This window comes from Ursus americanus, chromosome 9 (genome assembly GCF_024610735.1).
Source record: "Ursus americanus isolate L20-20 chromosome 9, mUrsAme1.1.p, whole genome shotgun sequence".
NCBI lineage: Eukaryota > Metazoa > Chordata > Mammalia > Carnivora > Ursidae > Ursus > Ursus americanus.
The window spans coordinates 70,045,777-70,062,509 of NC_142135.1; the positions used below are offsets into that span (position 1 = coordinate 70,045,777).

The 16,733-nt window shown below is 36.9% G+C and overlaps 1 protein-coding gene across 1 annotated transcript in view; it reads right to left on the bottom strand.

Annotated features, from left to right (window-relative positions):
• Positions 1–12,217, bottom strand: part of UBXN2B (UBX domain protein 2B) — a 29,715-nt gene extending 17,498 nt beyond the window's left edge. The window contains exons 1-3 of the mRNA XM_045789054.2: positions 12,097–12,217; positions 6,110–6,213; positions 1,619–1,769 (exon numbers count right to left, since the gene is read on the bottom strand). Coding sequence (XP_045645010.2) covers positions 1,619–1,769; positions 6,110–6,213; positions 12,097–12,177 — 336 coding nt within the window. The 5' untranslated portion in view covers positions 12,178–12,217. The remainder of the gene's footprint in view (positions 1–1,618; positions 1,770–6,109; positions 6,214–12,096) is intronic.
• Positions 12,218–16,733: the final 4,516 nt, after the last annotated feature.

Consider the following 16,733-nt stretch of genomic DNA (forward strand, 5'->3'; position numbering starts at 1 on the left):
AGCAATTCAATGGAGGAAGGAGAGCCTGTTCAACAAATGGTGGTGTAGCAAGTGGACACCCATAAATAGAAAAACAAACCTTGATGGAAACCTTATGTAAAATTAACTCAAAATGGATCACAAGTTTAAGTGTAAAATGTACAACTATGAAACTTTTCTAGATAACAGGAGAAAACTCTGAGGCCTACGTTTAGGTGAAGAGTTCTTAGATAAGAGACCAAAAGAATAATCCATAAGGAAAAAAAAGATAAACTGGACTTTATCAAAATTAAAAACTTTTGCTCTGTGACAAACCCTGGTAAGAGGATGAAAAGACAAGCTACAATCTAGAAGAAAATATTTGCAATCCATATATTTGATAAGGGACTCAAAACTATTAAAATATATAAAGAACTCCCAAAACTCAACAGTAACAATCCAATTTGAAAATAGGTCAAAGTCATTTTACTGAAAGGGATAAGAAAGATAATGGCAAAAAAACACATGAAAAGATGTTCAATATCACTAGCCATTAGGAATATGCAAACCGACATCATTGGCAATTAGGAAAATGCAAATTAAAACCACAATGAGTTATAACTACACACATCACTATAGCTAAAATTTAAAATAGTGACAATACCAAATGCTAGCAAGAATGGAGAAACTGGATCTGTTATTCACTATGGAAAAGAGTTTGGCAGTTTCTAAGAAACTAACATATACTTACCATATGACCCAGCAACTGGACTCTTGGGCATTCATCCCAGAGAAATGAAAACTAATCTCCATACAAGAACCTGAACACAATTGCTCACAGCAGCTTTATTTGTAATAGTTCCAAACTGGAAACACCTCAAATGTCCCTCAATAAACGAATGGTTAAACCAATTGTGGTATATCCATACTATGGAGTGCTATCAGGAATGAAAAGAATGAACTACTGAGACACTCAGTAACTCTGATGACCTCCAGGGCATTAAGCTGAGTGAAAAAAGCCAATCCCAAAAGGTCACATACTACATGATTCCATTTGTATAACATTCTCGATATTATAAAATCAGAGAGATGGAGAACAGATTAGGGTGGCAAGAGGTTAGAGATGGCCGGGAAGAGGACTGAGGGTGTGACTAAAATGGGGTACACCATGAGGGAGAGCTTTGTGATGACAGAACAGCATCTTGATTGAGTTGACAATTATACAACTCTACACATGTGAGAAAATGACATAGAACTATATACATACATGGTACCAATGTCAAATCTTGGCTATGATACTGTACTATAATTATGTTAGATACAACCATTGGAGGAAACTGGGTGAAAGGTACACAGGACCTGTGTTCTTTTTGCAATTTCACATGAATCTATAATTATTAAAAAAAAAAGGTAAACAGAAAAGATTTCACAGAGATGTTAAGAAATTGCTGCAACTTTCAGTCATTAATAGAAAGATTGTAATCTTATAGAAATAGAGTGAATGCTTAAAATAGAAATATATAGTTAGAAAAACAATGTTTGCAAATAACATAAAAACCTAGAGAGGAGACCAATATATATATATATATATATATATATATATATATATATATATATATATATATATATATGATATTTAGTTTTTAAATTTAGCACTTACCTTAGATTTGTTATCACTGGAAGCTCTTGTGGCTTCATTCAGAGGGACAGCCCCGTGTTCTCTTGCCTCTTTGAAAAGTTCATTCACAATTTTCCCAGTTGAAGGTCGAACTATATGTAATCCACCGTATTCACGTTCACTTGAATAGAACCTTTAAAGTTCATGAATAGAAACTTAGAATACAAATATAACTCCTTTAAAGTAAAAAGCTACAGAGTCTTAGGGAGTAACTTTATTTAAAAAGAGCCATATCTATGACTTCTGTGGAAATATTTAATTTTAAAAATGGGATTAAGGAACGAAATAGTAAAGAGTTCACACACTTCCTCATGGAGTTTGTGGAGATTATGGCAGTCACGTTCAGCATTCCACATGAGAACTGGCTTGCCACTGCTTCCCTCCCCCTTCTGTAACTGCTTATCAAATGCATCTCTTGCACAACTCAGGCACTTTTGGTGTGGTGGGCAAAGCAGTGTTGACAAGCAGAATTAAGGCTCTTCCCCTGAGGAATTCACATTCAATAGGGACCTAGTTAGTGAAGGGCTACACGTTGGGAGTTTATTCCAGAGATTTTTGGATTCAAATATTATAACTTCCCTGTGTTAAAGGTAAATAATTTAGGGGCGCCTGGGTGGCACAGCGGTTAAGCGTCTGCCTTCGGCTCAGGGCGTGATCCCGGTGTTATGGGATCGAGCCCCACATCAGGCTCCTCTGCTATGAGCCTGTTTCTTCCTCTCCCACTCCCCCTGCTTGTGTTCCCTCTCTCGCTGGCTGTCTCTATCTCTGTCAAATAAATAAATAAAATCTTTAAAAAAAAAAAAGAAAAAAAAAAGGTAAATAATTTAGACCACAAACAATTTTTTCAGTGTATTAGCTACATAGTGACTAATTTCTAGTCTGACTCCAACTTCATAATGGTCTTAGGTAACATAAAAATTCACCTAATTTTTTATATAAGATTTTATCAACTTTATCTTTCAAGATTTCAGTCAAGAATATCAGAAAATATAGCCAAAGAAATATCAACATGGAGACTGCCAGAATAAGGTAACAATCAAAGCTCGTATGTTTAACTACCTATACCCTCCAATCCAGTTCCAAATTTGCACTGAACTGCCTCATAAAGAGGGAAAATTATATCAGCACTGGAGGCTAGGAATAGAGGTCACCTTCAAAACTTTCTGCAAAATTAGTACATGCAAAACTGAACAGGAAAGAGGGAAAGGCAGGGTAGCTTTCTATTCACTGTAAGTGAAGGAAAAACCCAACTGGAGAACAAATCCAACAGCGGAACCCTATGAACACAAGACTAACTCATTACTGCTGGGGGCAGGGGTGGGGTGGGCTGGCCTCCATCCTGCCAGTGTACTGGGCAAGTACAGAGGTGAGTTTGCCCAGAGCAGGAGTCAGCGGAAGCCTTCCTGCCAAGCTTAGACTCAGAGGGCCTGGCGTAGCAAGCAAGGCCAAACAACACCATAACTGGCTCTTAAGAGAGCGGTACTATGAGGAGGAGCTCTGATGTATGGCAGCCACGTGAAAGGGAAGAGGAAGGGGAAAAGAAAACAAAAGGAAAAGCTTCCTGCTGCAGCTCCTTCCCTCCCTGTCCCGTGTCTCTATTCTGGGAAGTACAACTATATAGTAACTTTTTATGTCAGTCGTGGTTAGAGAGACCTTATAGGAAAAATCTGACATGGGAAAAGATTTCCTAGCTCCTCTATAGTTCATGATTTTATTTCCTGTTTAAGAAATCTTTGCCTACCTGAAGGTCATGGAGATACTCCATTTTCTTCCAAAAGTTTAACTGTTTTCTTTTTATATTGTATTTTATTGTTTTCATTATATATTGTTTTCCTATTTATATTTCCTTTTGTATTTAGATAACAATCCATCCATTTCTCCTCTTTCATAATTAAGTATGCCTATATCCTTGACTCTTGTTCTCTACTTAAACTCCTCTGATCATCAAAATATTTGTGCACTCCCACAGATAACCACCTCTTCTACAGATGACTCTCAAATATGTTTTTACCACCCTGTGACTTATGGTTGAGTGCTGAATTTATTTAATTTTTTTTTTCAGAGATTTATTTGTTTTAGGGAGAGAAAGTGTGTGCAAATGAGCAGGGGTGGGGGCAGAGGGAGAGAGACAGTTTCAATCAAACCCTCTGCTGAACACAGAGCACGATGCTGGCGTGGATCTCATGATCCTGAGATCATGACCTGAGCCAAACCAAGAGACAGAAATGTAACTGACTGCGCTACCCAGGCACCCCATTGAGGGGCTGAATTTAAAAGCACAAGTTCATCTCTCCAAAACTAGACCTGAATTCCTCACATATATCTTCCCATTAACAATCACATTTTTTCCTGCATACCAGATTAAGAACCTTTAGGTCTCAATTTCTCATTCACTTGCTCCCTATATCCCATGTCATCAAATTTCTACAATAAAATCTTTGGAAGTCTCCCACACTGATTTCACCTTTCTCATTTACTCCATTGATGCCACATTAATCCAAAATTTTATTAACATATTCTTTAGATTACCATAATTGTTTTCTTCTTAATTTGCCTCATCTTATTCTTCCCATTATTATTAATTTTGCACTGTATCGCCAGTCCTATTTTTCTAAAAATATGTAATAATAATAATAACTAACACTTACCAAGGAGTAACTATGTGCTCATTTAATCCTCTTAGCAATGGTATTATCCCTGATTTACAGATAAAACTAAAGCTTAGGGAATTTAAAAAATTTGTACGTTGCCAAAACCTTATTAGAACAGAGAGAAAAAAATTAGAACAGAGGTGTATCTATCTCTAGAATCAAAGCTTTTATCACTATATTATAGTTTTTATCATAAAATTTACGTTTAAAAGCTAATACTGGTGTTCCACTGCCTTTACAAATACAACTCCCCTTGGCTTTCAAGGCTGTCCATAACGTGGCTCTATCCAGGGCTGGCTATATAATTTGTGGGTCCCAGTGCCAAATGAAAATGAATGTCAGTTAATAAATTTTATTTTATTTTTAAAAGATTATTTATTTATTTTAGAAAGAGAGAGAGCAGGGAGAAGTACAGAGGGAGAGAGAGAGAATTTCAAGCAGGTTCTGCGCTTAGTCCCAAGCCCAACGTGGAGCTCAATCCCACAACCCCAATATCATGACTTGAGTTGAAACCAAGAGTCTGTGGCTCAACCGACTGAGCCATTCAGGAACCTCTCAATTTAATAAATTTTAAGATTATATAGATAAGCTGAGAGCAAACAACAAAAAGGTGGGAAGAATGCTCTGGATTGAGATTCAAAATAGGCATAATCAAGTGGAATGCATGGCCCTTGGTTAGATTCTAAATCTGAAAAAGTTTCAAAGACATATCTGACTATGAACTACATATTAATGATTTTATGAAACTACTGTTCATTTTCTAATGTGTGATATGTTACCGGGGTTAAAAAGGGCATGTGCTTCTTCTTAGGAGATGCATGCTGAAGTATTTAGGGATGAAGTGTTATGATAGCTGTAATTTGCTTTCAAATAGTTGAGTAAAAGAGCGCGTGCATGAATGTAATGCTGTAACATGCTAACAACTGGTGAATACAGGTGAAGCAGATACTGCATATATCCAACTGTACTAATCTTTTGATTACTTATGGGTTTGAAAATAAAATAAAAAGTTTGGGGAAAAATTAATATTCTTTCTTCTCATTCAGGTCCAAAAAGGTATGTCATTTTTATCTTCCCTACAGAAAAAAGGAAGTAGAAGGTGGCAAAAAAGAAAGAATAATTTCCAGTGAATTTTTAAACTTCTGGTAAAATGATAGACTTCCTGTGAATAAGATATAATGGAAAAATTCCAAGTTTCTCCCTAGTAAGGAGATTAAAAGTATTAAAGTATTAAAAGTATTAAAAAGACATTAATGAAAATATTCCTAAAAATAAGTAAATTCATGGTAATAAAGTATACCTGGCTTTCAACTCTTACATCTGGATGGCTGGTTCTCTTTCTAGTTCAGGGATTTTAACAATACCAAATACCATCTAGGAGATCACTTATTAGATGGGTCATCATTCAGTGAAAACATAGGTTCCTGAAGTTCTAGATTCTCTTTTTTTAAAGATTTTATTTATTTATTTGAGAGAGTGAGAGAGAGATCACGAGTGGACTCGGCGGCGGGGGTCAGGGGGAGAGAGGAAGAGGGAGAAGCAGGTTCCCCACTGAGCAAGGAGCCTGATGCAAGACTCAATCCCAGGACCCCAGGATCATGACCTGAACCGAAGTCAGATGCTTAACTGACCGAGCCACCCAGGCATCCCAATTGTTTCATTCTTTTAGGTTTCTGACTATTACCATTTTAGGAATACTACCTAAATAATATTTATTTTAGAAATCATAGTTTTAAAGAAAATTCACAAAACCATTAAAATAATTTAGGATTAGCAAACTAAAAAGAAATACGAAACAAGACAAAAACAAAACAAAACTTACCTTTGAGGTGGTGTTCGTGGGCTTTTAAAGACTGTAGCTTTAGGTCTATCAGATTTGGAAGATTTGCATTTCACTTCATCTTCATACAATTCTGCCAAGGCCAACTATAAAACAACAGATTTGTTATAAAGTATAACACTAGGAATGAACTATTTGACACAAGTAGAAATTATGACTAGAACATGTGATTGGTAGGACAAATTTCTAGTGAAAAATAAAAGCTGCTGTTTCAGATGACCCCCTTCCAAAATAAAACCAATGTATCTCTCACTTGATAAAACTACCCACAATGCCACATATACTGGAATATATTAAAGTTACAATAACTGCTTAGTTATATTCAATTAACTATGCAACTGTTTCAAAAACTGTATTTGGTAACAGATCATTTCAAAGTTGAGCCCACAATTTTCCTATAATTAAAAAAAATACTTGAAGATGTTTCACAGTAATGTCAACCTGCTCTCATCAACTCTCATAAAATTTTTTCATTTAGCTGTTCAAGTTTTCAAAACCCAAGCACATAAAATAATTTCAAAATTATTCTATTTAAAAGTCTACCTGACATATAAAGTTCATCAAGTTTAGTAAAACGAACTTTTAAAAATATAAGACAATGTATTATATATATAGTTTATATAAATTTTAGAAAGCAATATTACCAAATTATGCATTATAAATATATGGCTGGGTACTTTTAAAATGAAATAAATACAACACAGTTCTTGAAATTGGAATTTTAAAAAGTTATCCAAATATTTCAGCATTAAGTTATTTTGTTCCATCTTGAACAACAATTCAAAAACTTTCCTTAATGCTCCCATAATTGGCATGAGCATAATCTTTAGAAAATCTTTTGGAAAAAAAAAATAACAAAAAATAAAATCCCCCTTAAAAACCAGATAAAGTGCTCCTTCTAAAAATACAAGAGATATGAAAACTACCTCCAGGGCTTCTTTCTTCAGAAGGAAAAGAAGAATTGGGGCAGAGTCAATCCTTTGAAAATTCTATTAGTCAACTTTTAAAATACCACACACAAAAACCAAAAACAAAAGGATTTATTTTCCTCCCTAATTTTTACTCCCTACCCCATCCCCATACACTGACATCAACTTTTATATTTCTAACATGGCAATTTTGTTAGAAATCCTAATTATGAAAGTGCTTTGTAATCTAAAAGAACTGAATTAAAATCCTAACTTGGGCTCCTATGGTGTGACCTTGGGCATGTTATTTAACTTCTCTGAGCCATGGTTCCATCATCTTTAAATGTCTATTTTAAAAAATTACCTTTGAGGGTCATTTTAAGGATCACAGAATGCATGTGAAGCAGAAGGCAAGTGCTCCATTACTAGAAGATATTAAACAATGTTTAACAATGACTACTATCAGTGTTTCATTTTCCCCAAGATTTCCTTCTTCAGTGTTATCTACATCTCTTCCCACCCTAGTCCCTCCAAAATGAAACAAACCAAATGAGAGAGATGGAGACAGACACTCTGCCTGACTACCTGGGTCCAAAGTTTTCAGAAACTTTACCTCCCTGAAATCTGTTCAAAACAGTATTCCTTTATGGAAGTTCCTTCTGAGCTGATTATTCCAGCTCTATGAATTACTTTTATGTGATTTCTAAGCCCATCAATGGAAATGTTACCTATGTTGCAAAGGCCCACTTCAGCCATCCTTCACAAAGGCTTTTCCAGTTTTCTTAACTAAATGATATTTCTTTCCTAACTTCTCATAGTATATGCTATTCTGTCATTAACATTTATATTAAACATTATATTGTCATCACTTGTGTACCTTTTTCACTATTTTATCCCTACTATAATTTAGGTTTCCTAGATTGTTTCTAATACAGTACTTCATGGACACCCAACAAATTCAAGTTGAATCATGTAGGTAATAAATATAGATAAAGTTGAAGATTTTTAAAAATTTATTTATTTGAGAGAGAGCTAGAGAGAGCAGGAGCAGGGGGAGGAGGAGGAGTAAAGGGAGAAGCAGACTCTCACCTGAGCAGGGAGCTGGATGCGGGGCTTGATCTCAGGACTCCGGGATCACGACCTGAGCTGAAGGCTGAGGCTTAACCAACTGAGCCACCTACGTGCCCCAAGTTATATATTTTAAAACTCAGATTACACTTTCTATGGAGTTTTTTACCTTGTTTGTTTTTTGTTTAAGAAGATTTGAACAAACCCTGTCAATCAACTAATTTTTTTCTGTAAAATAAATGAATAAAGCAAATAATGTGTTTTGATTCTGTGGAATATATATATTTACAAAATATTAATATATATTAACAAAACAGGAATATAGGGGAAATTGTATTAGGGCAGGGAGTCCACCTACCTGAAAAGTTCTTAGTTATTAACGGTGCATTACTAAGAGGAAAATGAATGATATTTAGAGGGAATTATTGCTGGGATTCATGATTTCCCTGCAGCATCATGTGGTATAAACTCATTAGTACATATTATAAAGAAATGTATGTTAGTCGACACAGCAAATGACACCACACCAGAAGAGGAAATGATTATTTAAACTGATCAAAATAAAGTACTGGTCAAAACGAATACAACAACAACTAAATACCAAATAAAGAGTTAAGAACGTGTGCATTGTGAAGTAATGAATCATTGTGAGTTATCAGGACAGAGTGTTCCACAGGCTAAACAATTAGATTATGAAGCTATTTCAATTACACAGAAGGAATAAAGTACATAAGCACTGATAATCTTTGACCTAGAATTTGAAATGTGAAGAACATGAAAAGAAACCTGAGAGGAAAGTAATTGAGAACGAGAAAATCAAGTATAGAGCAAAAGATTAAAACTACTGGAATTCTCAGTCTTAGAGTGACAACTGCCAGAAGGTATTATACTGATTTTTTAAAATACAGAATAACAACATCAGCATCACCTGGGAACTTTTGAAAATACAGATGCTCCAGCCCCACCCTAGAACTAATGAATAAAAAACTCTGGGGTGGGGCCCTGCAATCTGTGTTGTATTGAGCCTTCCAGATGATTCTGATGCACCCTAAAACTGAGAACCAATACTATGGAATACTGATATCCAACAGGATTAGGATACTTGTGGCAACTGTAACACAGTATCAGACATTTTTATTCTTTTCTCACTTCTAGAACTCCATTGTTTTCCCCACCCCATCCTAACCTTAATAAATACTGAAGTTATCGCTATAATTACCCTCCAACTCCAATCTCTATGGAAATACAGAGTTAAGAACAGAAATATTTTTCTTTTGATATTATTCTGGAGGAAAACTGGGACAGAAGCATACAATTAAATATGTTAGCCAACTATTAAACCCATGTGTGTAGATGGACTGAGGGGAATCAGGAGAGATAAAGGTCTCTGAAAATGTTCACAAACACTAATAAACACTGAGGTTTTGAGGGCGAGGACTGTCACTAAAATCCCATCCTAAACCTTCCCACTGAATGTTTCCCAGTTTGGGGGGAATGAAGGGAGCTAAGATCTGCTCTTGGTTTGATATCCACAGGAGATCCCTGTGGTTTCTAAGTCAGAGGCTCGAAGTGCTGGAAGGCTTTCTGAGAGACAACCATCCATGTTTCCTCCTGTGCTAAACGAGGAAATCTTTCCTGATTTAGATGCCGACAAACCCTATACTGCCTGGCAGCTTAGATATACATACGTAGGGGTATCTTTTGCTTGTTCCAATTAGTAATACCTTTCCCTTTTCCTCTATAATACTGTGAATGACTGACTCTTAGAGCAAACTGTCCAGAAAGAAGTATTTACTGAAATGTACACTTAAGATAAGCACAGCTAGATTAAACAATAACAAGTTAATCACAGTAATCATTATTCAAAAAACTAGCTGGGGAGAAGATTATTCATTTCTTTTAAACCTACTCTATTTCTTTTAAACATACTCTATTTCTTCATACATCATCACTTTGGTCGTTTTCAGGTATCTTAGCAAGTTCTTCAGATTCTTATTAAATTCTAAAGGAAACATTATCAATTCTTAATGTATTTGATATCCAAATCACATTTATAAAAAATTAGTTATCTACCCACCAACCTAACTACCAAAAGTAGATAAGGGATTAAAAAAAAAAAAAAAAAAAACCCTGGGGCGCCTGGGTGGCTCAGTCAGTTAAGCGTCTGCCTTTGGCTCAAGTCATGATCCCAGGGTCCAGGATGGAGCCCAACATCAGGGAGCCTGCTTCTCACTCTCCTGCTCAACCTGCTTCGCACTTTCTCTCTGTGTCAAATAAATAATTTTTAAAAAAAAGTAAAAAAAAATCCCTATCCTTGAATTGATGGTGAAGAGGAAGACATTCTTTTGATTAGTGACATCTACCAAAATATCACCAACCATTAATCATATATTAATCTGCTGGATTAAGTCTGTAAATTTGTAAAGTATTAGAAAATCATAAGACAAGCTGTTCTCATTTTTCACATGAAAAGAATAGAATGAAATTAGAGAAAGGATATTAAGTTATATAGTTTTAACTTTAATGGCATTAGACTGGACTAACCAGTTAAAGTTACAGTATTTTCCTCCTTTAAAGAAAAAGGAACCAAATTATCTACCAAGCAAGTACAGAGCCAGGATAATACGGGAGTGCATGGGCACTTTATGGACATTTCATCCCTGACACCACCATCATCACCCCTAGTTTACAAATAAAGACACTGAAGATCAGAGAGGTTAAGACATTCCTCTTACACTCACACACATACTAAATGACAGGACCAAGATGTAAACAGAAATTGGTCTAACCAGAAACTCCACTTTTTCTCAACATCCCATGTTGCCTCTTAGTGATGGTAGTCTACCATAGAAAAGATGAGGCTGATGATAGCTTCCTATTCCTTGATTCTGTTTACTACTACTTAATTGATTTTACTACTTGAATTGACTTAAGAGCATTGGAATTCTTCTACATTCGTTCATCTTCTAACCCAATACTGAGCTCTCCATTCTCCAAATTCTTCATTTTATGTACTGCTTAATTTGGCATTCAATCATACGCCACCTTAAAATGTCATGGCCAATATATTCATATATTATTTCTGCAAAAAATAGATAGAAATGCCTTTTACACTTCTATCCCCTTCAACAGTGTCCAGCACCAACTATAGATTTGATGTCCTATTCCTCTCAGCATTGGTGTTTGTTGCAGGGCAGGTGGTCAATACTTGTTCAAAGAAGTAGAAGTAACTGTAACAGAACTTTTCTACCAAGCCACGTAGATTCCGTGTCATTTACTTTTAATTACACAGCTCCTTATGATTGTTTACTTGTTGATTTTACCAATGGTCTTATGAGACAGGAAAAAAAAAAAACACGCCTCAATGAGCAAAACAGTGTTAAACATCTGAAAAGCGAGATTTGGTGCGTTCGTATTTAGCTCACTAATGTCACCATGAAGTTTTATTTCGCTGTTTCTTATGTGCAATGTTTCATAGATGTAGCTTTTAGAACTAGGCGGTGCAGCTGTAGGCTGGAATACTTTAGCTCACACTTTTAAAAGGGAAGAGCTGTCTGATAAAAAGGAACCATTTTTATATGAAAGTAATCCAGACAGAAACAGCATCCAAGACAAGAAAGATCAAAACAGCACACATGTGACTACTTATAAAGTGATCCTGATTTCCCACGGGCACAGTAAAGCTTTCTCCTACAGTAAGTCTCCTGAAGGAAGCACCAACCACTGAACCACTCAACTGACACCACACAATGTCATTCTTAACGAACAGCTGCTTCTTAAATTGCAAATCGGGTGGAAGGGGAATCAACAAAGAGTTGGGCTCGGGCACTTATTTCCTCGAAAACCACTGTTTGATGCACCGCCCTGGGCTGACTTGCGACGCCGGAGTCACAAATCAGTCCCCAGGTGGGGTCTGGCAAGGGCTCAGCCAAGGCACACACCCCTCCGCGCCGTCACCCGCCGCCGCGCCCCGCCCCCGGCCGCTCGCCGCACCTGCAAATCCCGCGCGCTCGGGGGCCTCGGCCCAGAAGACCTCTCTTGCTCTCCCGGGTCGGTACCGCCACCCTCCGCCATCTTTCACTGGATCGCCGGCGCCTGCGCCGAGGCGTCTTCAGCGCCTTCCGGGGCCGGTTGCCTGGCAACCGCGGGAGAGGCGGTGCCTACGAGCCTCTACTTCCCTCCACCCCCAGCGTTGGGCTGGCGTCCTGTCTTCCAGCGCCTGCCCTGGAGTTATGTATCCCTCTTTTTCTTAAAAGACACTGGCTCAGAGAATTTCTCCACAGGAACGGGTGTACATAAGCCTTGTGTTCTCTCTGCAGGACGCCTGAAAGCACTGTAGCCCGCTTTAGAGGGCAGCATAGGCTTGCAGGTTCTTTTAAGTCAACAATGAAAACATTCTCTGTATGCATTGTGTAATACAAATGCAACCTTACTTTTTTTTTTAATGTTATGTTAGTCACCATACAGTACGTCATTAGTTTTTGATGTAGTGTTCCATGATTCATTGTTTGCGTGTAACACCCAGTGCTCATTACAACACGTGCCCTCCTTGATGCCTATCATCAGGCTACCCCGTCCCCCTGCACCCTGCTCCCCTCTGAAACCCTCAGATTGTTTCCCTGGAGTTCATAGTCTCTCAAGGTTCATCTCCCTCTCTGATTTCCCCCCCTTCAGTTTTCCCTTCCTTCCCTTAATGTCCTCTGTGCTATTTCTTATGTTCTGTGTATGAGTGAAACCATATGATAATTGTCTTTCTCTGCTTGACTTATTTCATTTAGCATAATCCCCTCCAGTTCCATCCATGTCGATGCAAATGGCCGGTATTTATCCTTTACGATGGCTGAGTAATATTCCATTGTATGTACGAGCCACATCTTTATCCATTCATCTGTGGAAGGGCAACTTGGTTCCTTCCATAGTTCAGCTATTGTGGACGTTGCTGCTATGAACATTAGGGTGCATGTACCCCTTCTTTTCACTACATCTGTATCTTTGGGGTAAATACCCTGTTGTATAATTGCTGGGTCCTGAGGTAGCTCTGTTTTTAACTTCTTGAGGAACTTCCATATTGCTTTCCAGAGTGGCTGTACCAGCTTACATTCCCACCAACAGTGTAAGAGGGTTCCCCTTTTTCCACATCCTTGCCAACATTTGTTGTTTCCTATTTTGTTAATTTTTGTTAAGAAATTAGAAGGTTATTACAACAAGAAGAGGTGATGGGACTCAAGTTTTATCAGTGGCAGTGAGTACAGAGAGAAGCAATAGTTGGTAGAGATATTAGGGTCAGACCCAATAGGTGCTGGAATCTACTAGAAAGGAGGAATAAAGAATGACATTCAGGGTTTTGGTTAGGTGGTTTGGTAAATGGCACTACCCCCAAGTCAATGAGTTAAAAGTGAGGAAACAAACTTAAAAAGAAAGAAATCTGTTACGGACATTTTGAATTTGAAATTTATGTGAAACTCTAGGGTGAAAACGCATCCTGAAGCAATTGCAAATGTGGGTGTGGACTTCAGGAGATTAGGAGAGAATTTTGGTGTGGAGACAGACAGATTTGGTGCTGACTGAATATCAGTGACAGCAGAGTAGATGAGACTTCCAGCAGCAGTGTGAAATGTGAGAAATATGAGGACTAACAATACACAGAAACACCAACATTGAAGGACTGGATGGAGAAAGGAAAGCATTCAAAGTAGACCTAAGGAATCATCAGACAGGTAGGATGAAGACAAGAGACTAGAAAAACTAGTGACAAGGCAGTTTCAAGGAGAAGACCAATATCTCTATTCCTAGAGATAATCAAGTAAGATTAGGACCAGAACATATCCAGTGGATTAAAAGAAGGAGGTTGATATACCAAAGGTCACTACTAATTTCATACAGAGGAAAATCCATCTTTTATTTTATTTAAAAAAAATTTTTTTAGAAATAGATTTTTTTTATAATAATTTTTTATTATGTTATGTTAGTCACCATACAGTACATCCTTAGTTTTTGATGTAATGTTCCATGTAGCTTGAGAGTGACAGCTAGGACTGTGAAGCCTATGTTTTCAACGTACTTAAAGTCAATGGTGTGCAAGAGGTGGCTTATATGGGCTTGTGAGAGACTATTGTTAAATTTTCAGGAATTTTATAAGGAGTTGTTAAACATAGCCATTATTAAAAAGTAAATTACATAAACCTACAATGAAATCATGTCAAAAACCGAGGTAATAAAAATTCAAAAGTCATCACTGCCTAATTATTTAAAAGCACATTTTACTATTACCTATGCTGTTGAGGTTATTTACATCTCTTCTATCCATGTGGTGGAGATACTGTGTAATGACATGCTCTGCACACCTCTTCTGAACTCCATATGCTTTCATCCACAGCATGTGGTAGCTTGAAATTTACCACGATGGCAGTATGTACACCTCAGAAATTGGCAATACCACAAATAAAGATTCGATTTATTGCTTTGTTCAGTGTCTACTCTAGATTTAAAAATGTGGTGGAGAGAGTGTTTACAATTCAGTTAAGACTTAGAAGTATGCTGTGTCCATAGCTGTTATATTATGAAAAGAAAACAAAAAAAAAAAGAGAGAAGAAAGAAAGAAAGAAAGAAAGAAAGAAAGAAGAAAAGACGTAGTCTTCTAGTATTTGAAAATTATTTGTTGATTCAGAAAAGAAGTTGCTCATGTCATGTCATTGAGTTACTCCATATGTTTGTGTTGTTTCACTCCTGTCTTGTTAAAGTGAATAAAAATAACAACTGACATTCACATGGTCCCTTTGAAGTTCCCTCTCTTTTAGCTTGTGATGAAAACTATAGTATCTCTTCCCATTCTTCTCCAAAGGAATATGATTATAAATACCTCACTGCCCCTCTGTCCTCTATTTTATATTCTCAAAGTGGTCTAGGGGGTTCAAGGATCACGGCATTTATTGTACTGGATATAAAATCCAGGAGTTTCTGTGTCATACTTGCTTCCACATATAATATGTATTGTTTCTTGGGGTGCTTAAACTGGAAACTTAATTTTATACCTTGTTATACTTAGTTTTTCTTTCCAGTAGACTATAAGATCATGGAGGCTACAGCCTTCTTTATCTCTAGTGCCTTGGTGTAGAACTTGGAACATAATATGTATCTTTATTTTATTTTTTAAATGTTTAAAAGATTTTATTTATTTATTTGAGAGAGAGAGAGAAAGCACGCATGAGTGGGGGAAGGGGTAAAGGAAGAGGGAGAAGCAGACTCCCTGCTGAGCAGGGAGCAGGATGCAGGACCCTGGGATCATGATCTGAGTCAAAGGCAGATGCTTAACCGACTGAGCTACCCAGGGACCCAATATTACCTTTAAAAAGTGTATAAATGAGTGAGTGACTAAAGGAAGGAGGTAGGGATCCATAACTCAGATTTAGGTTTGACTATCTCCAAAGGCCATTTTCTATTCACGGAAAGTCAAGAAATAACAAGATATATCAACAGAGATCATCATGTATGGATAGGAGAGACAGAATAAAATGCAGGCCTCTCCATCTTGGATTAATAAACTATATCCAACTGCAACTCCCCTAAATGAAACATAAACTTGTGTAATTTTATTTACGTTGGAACATAACTGAGGCCTTGCAAGATCCAAGGTCCCTGTAGTATACAACCCTTTAAAACATTTAATCTTGGCTTTTTAAAGTTTACAAAATGTGGAATATTTATAGTTGGTCATTATTTTATGTAATCTACAATGTCTATTTGGATTTGTTTTCATTCTACAGAATTAATTAAGGACCAAAGAAATAAGAAGAATTTCTTTATATCACAGGTATTAGGGAGCAGAACTAAGTTTTAAATTCAAGTCCATTAGTCTCGTATATGCATTTCCTTTATACCATCTGTGTGTCTCCTGGGAGCTTTCTATGCAGCTCTTAACATTGGGATTGTTCTCTTACTGAAATTTCCTCAGGGTACTTCTTGGTACTCTGCTTACCTACCTGACCATTCCTTTTGAGCTGCTTCTAACATTTTACCTTTTGTCCACCATCTAAATTCTGTTTTTTCCTATTGTTCTATCTTCAGCTCTCTTACTTTCTTGATGTATGTGCTTTCACTATTCAATGTTACAGTCTCATACCTATGATTATACACAGAAAATCCTCATTATTTGCAGTAGTTATGTTCTATAATGTTGCCAAGAACATGGAATTAGTGAATACTGAACCATCGCTCCTAGAAGAAACTCAAGGTTAGGGTCCTGTAAGCTTCTGATTACATTTTCATCAACCAATTGATAGATAACCTTGTTTTCTGTAACTGTTAAAAGACACCTTATTTAATACATATTGTCGATTCTTTAACACTGAACTCACAGCCAACAGCACCATAACTCATGCCTGAATGGAGCTTGTCTAACTCATGTATTTCCTCCATAAGGCAAATTATAACCCTGTTGTACTTATGGACTTGGACTTAGGAATAGCAGTTCTGCGTTATGCTTGGGGCCCTTTTCAACAGCAAAATCACCAACAAAATGCACAAAAATGCAAAAAAAAAAAAAAGTGGCACTAAACAGACCATGCAAAACATTTGTTTACAGTGTAGGAGCTGAAACAACAAGGCAGAATATTGCCTTGTTTGTCCTTACT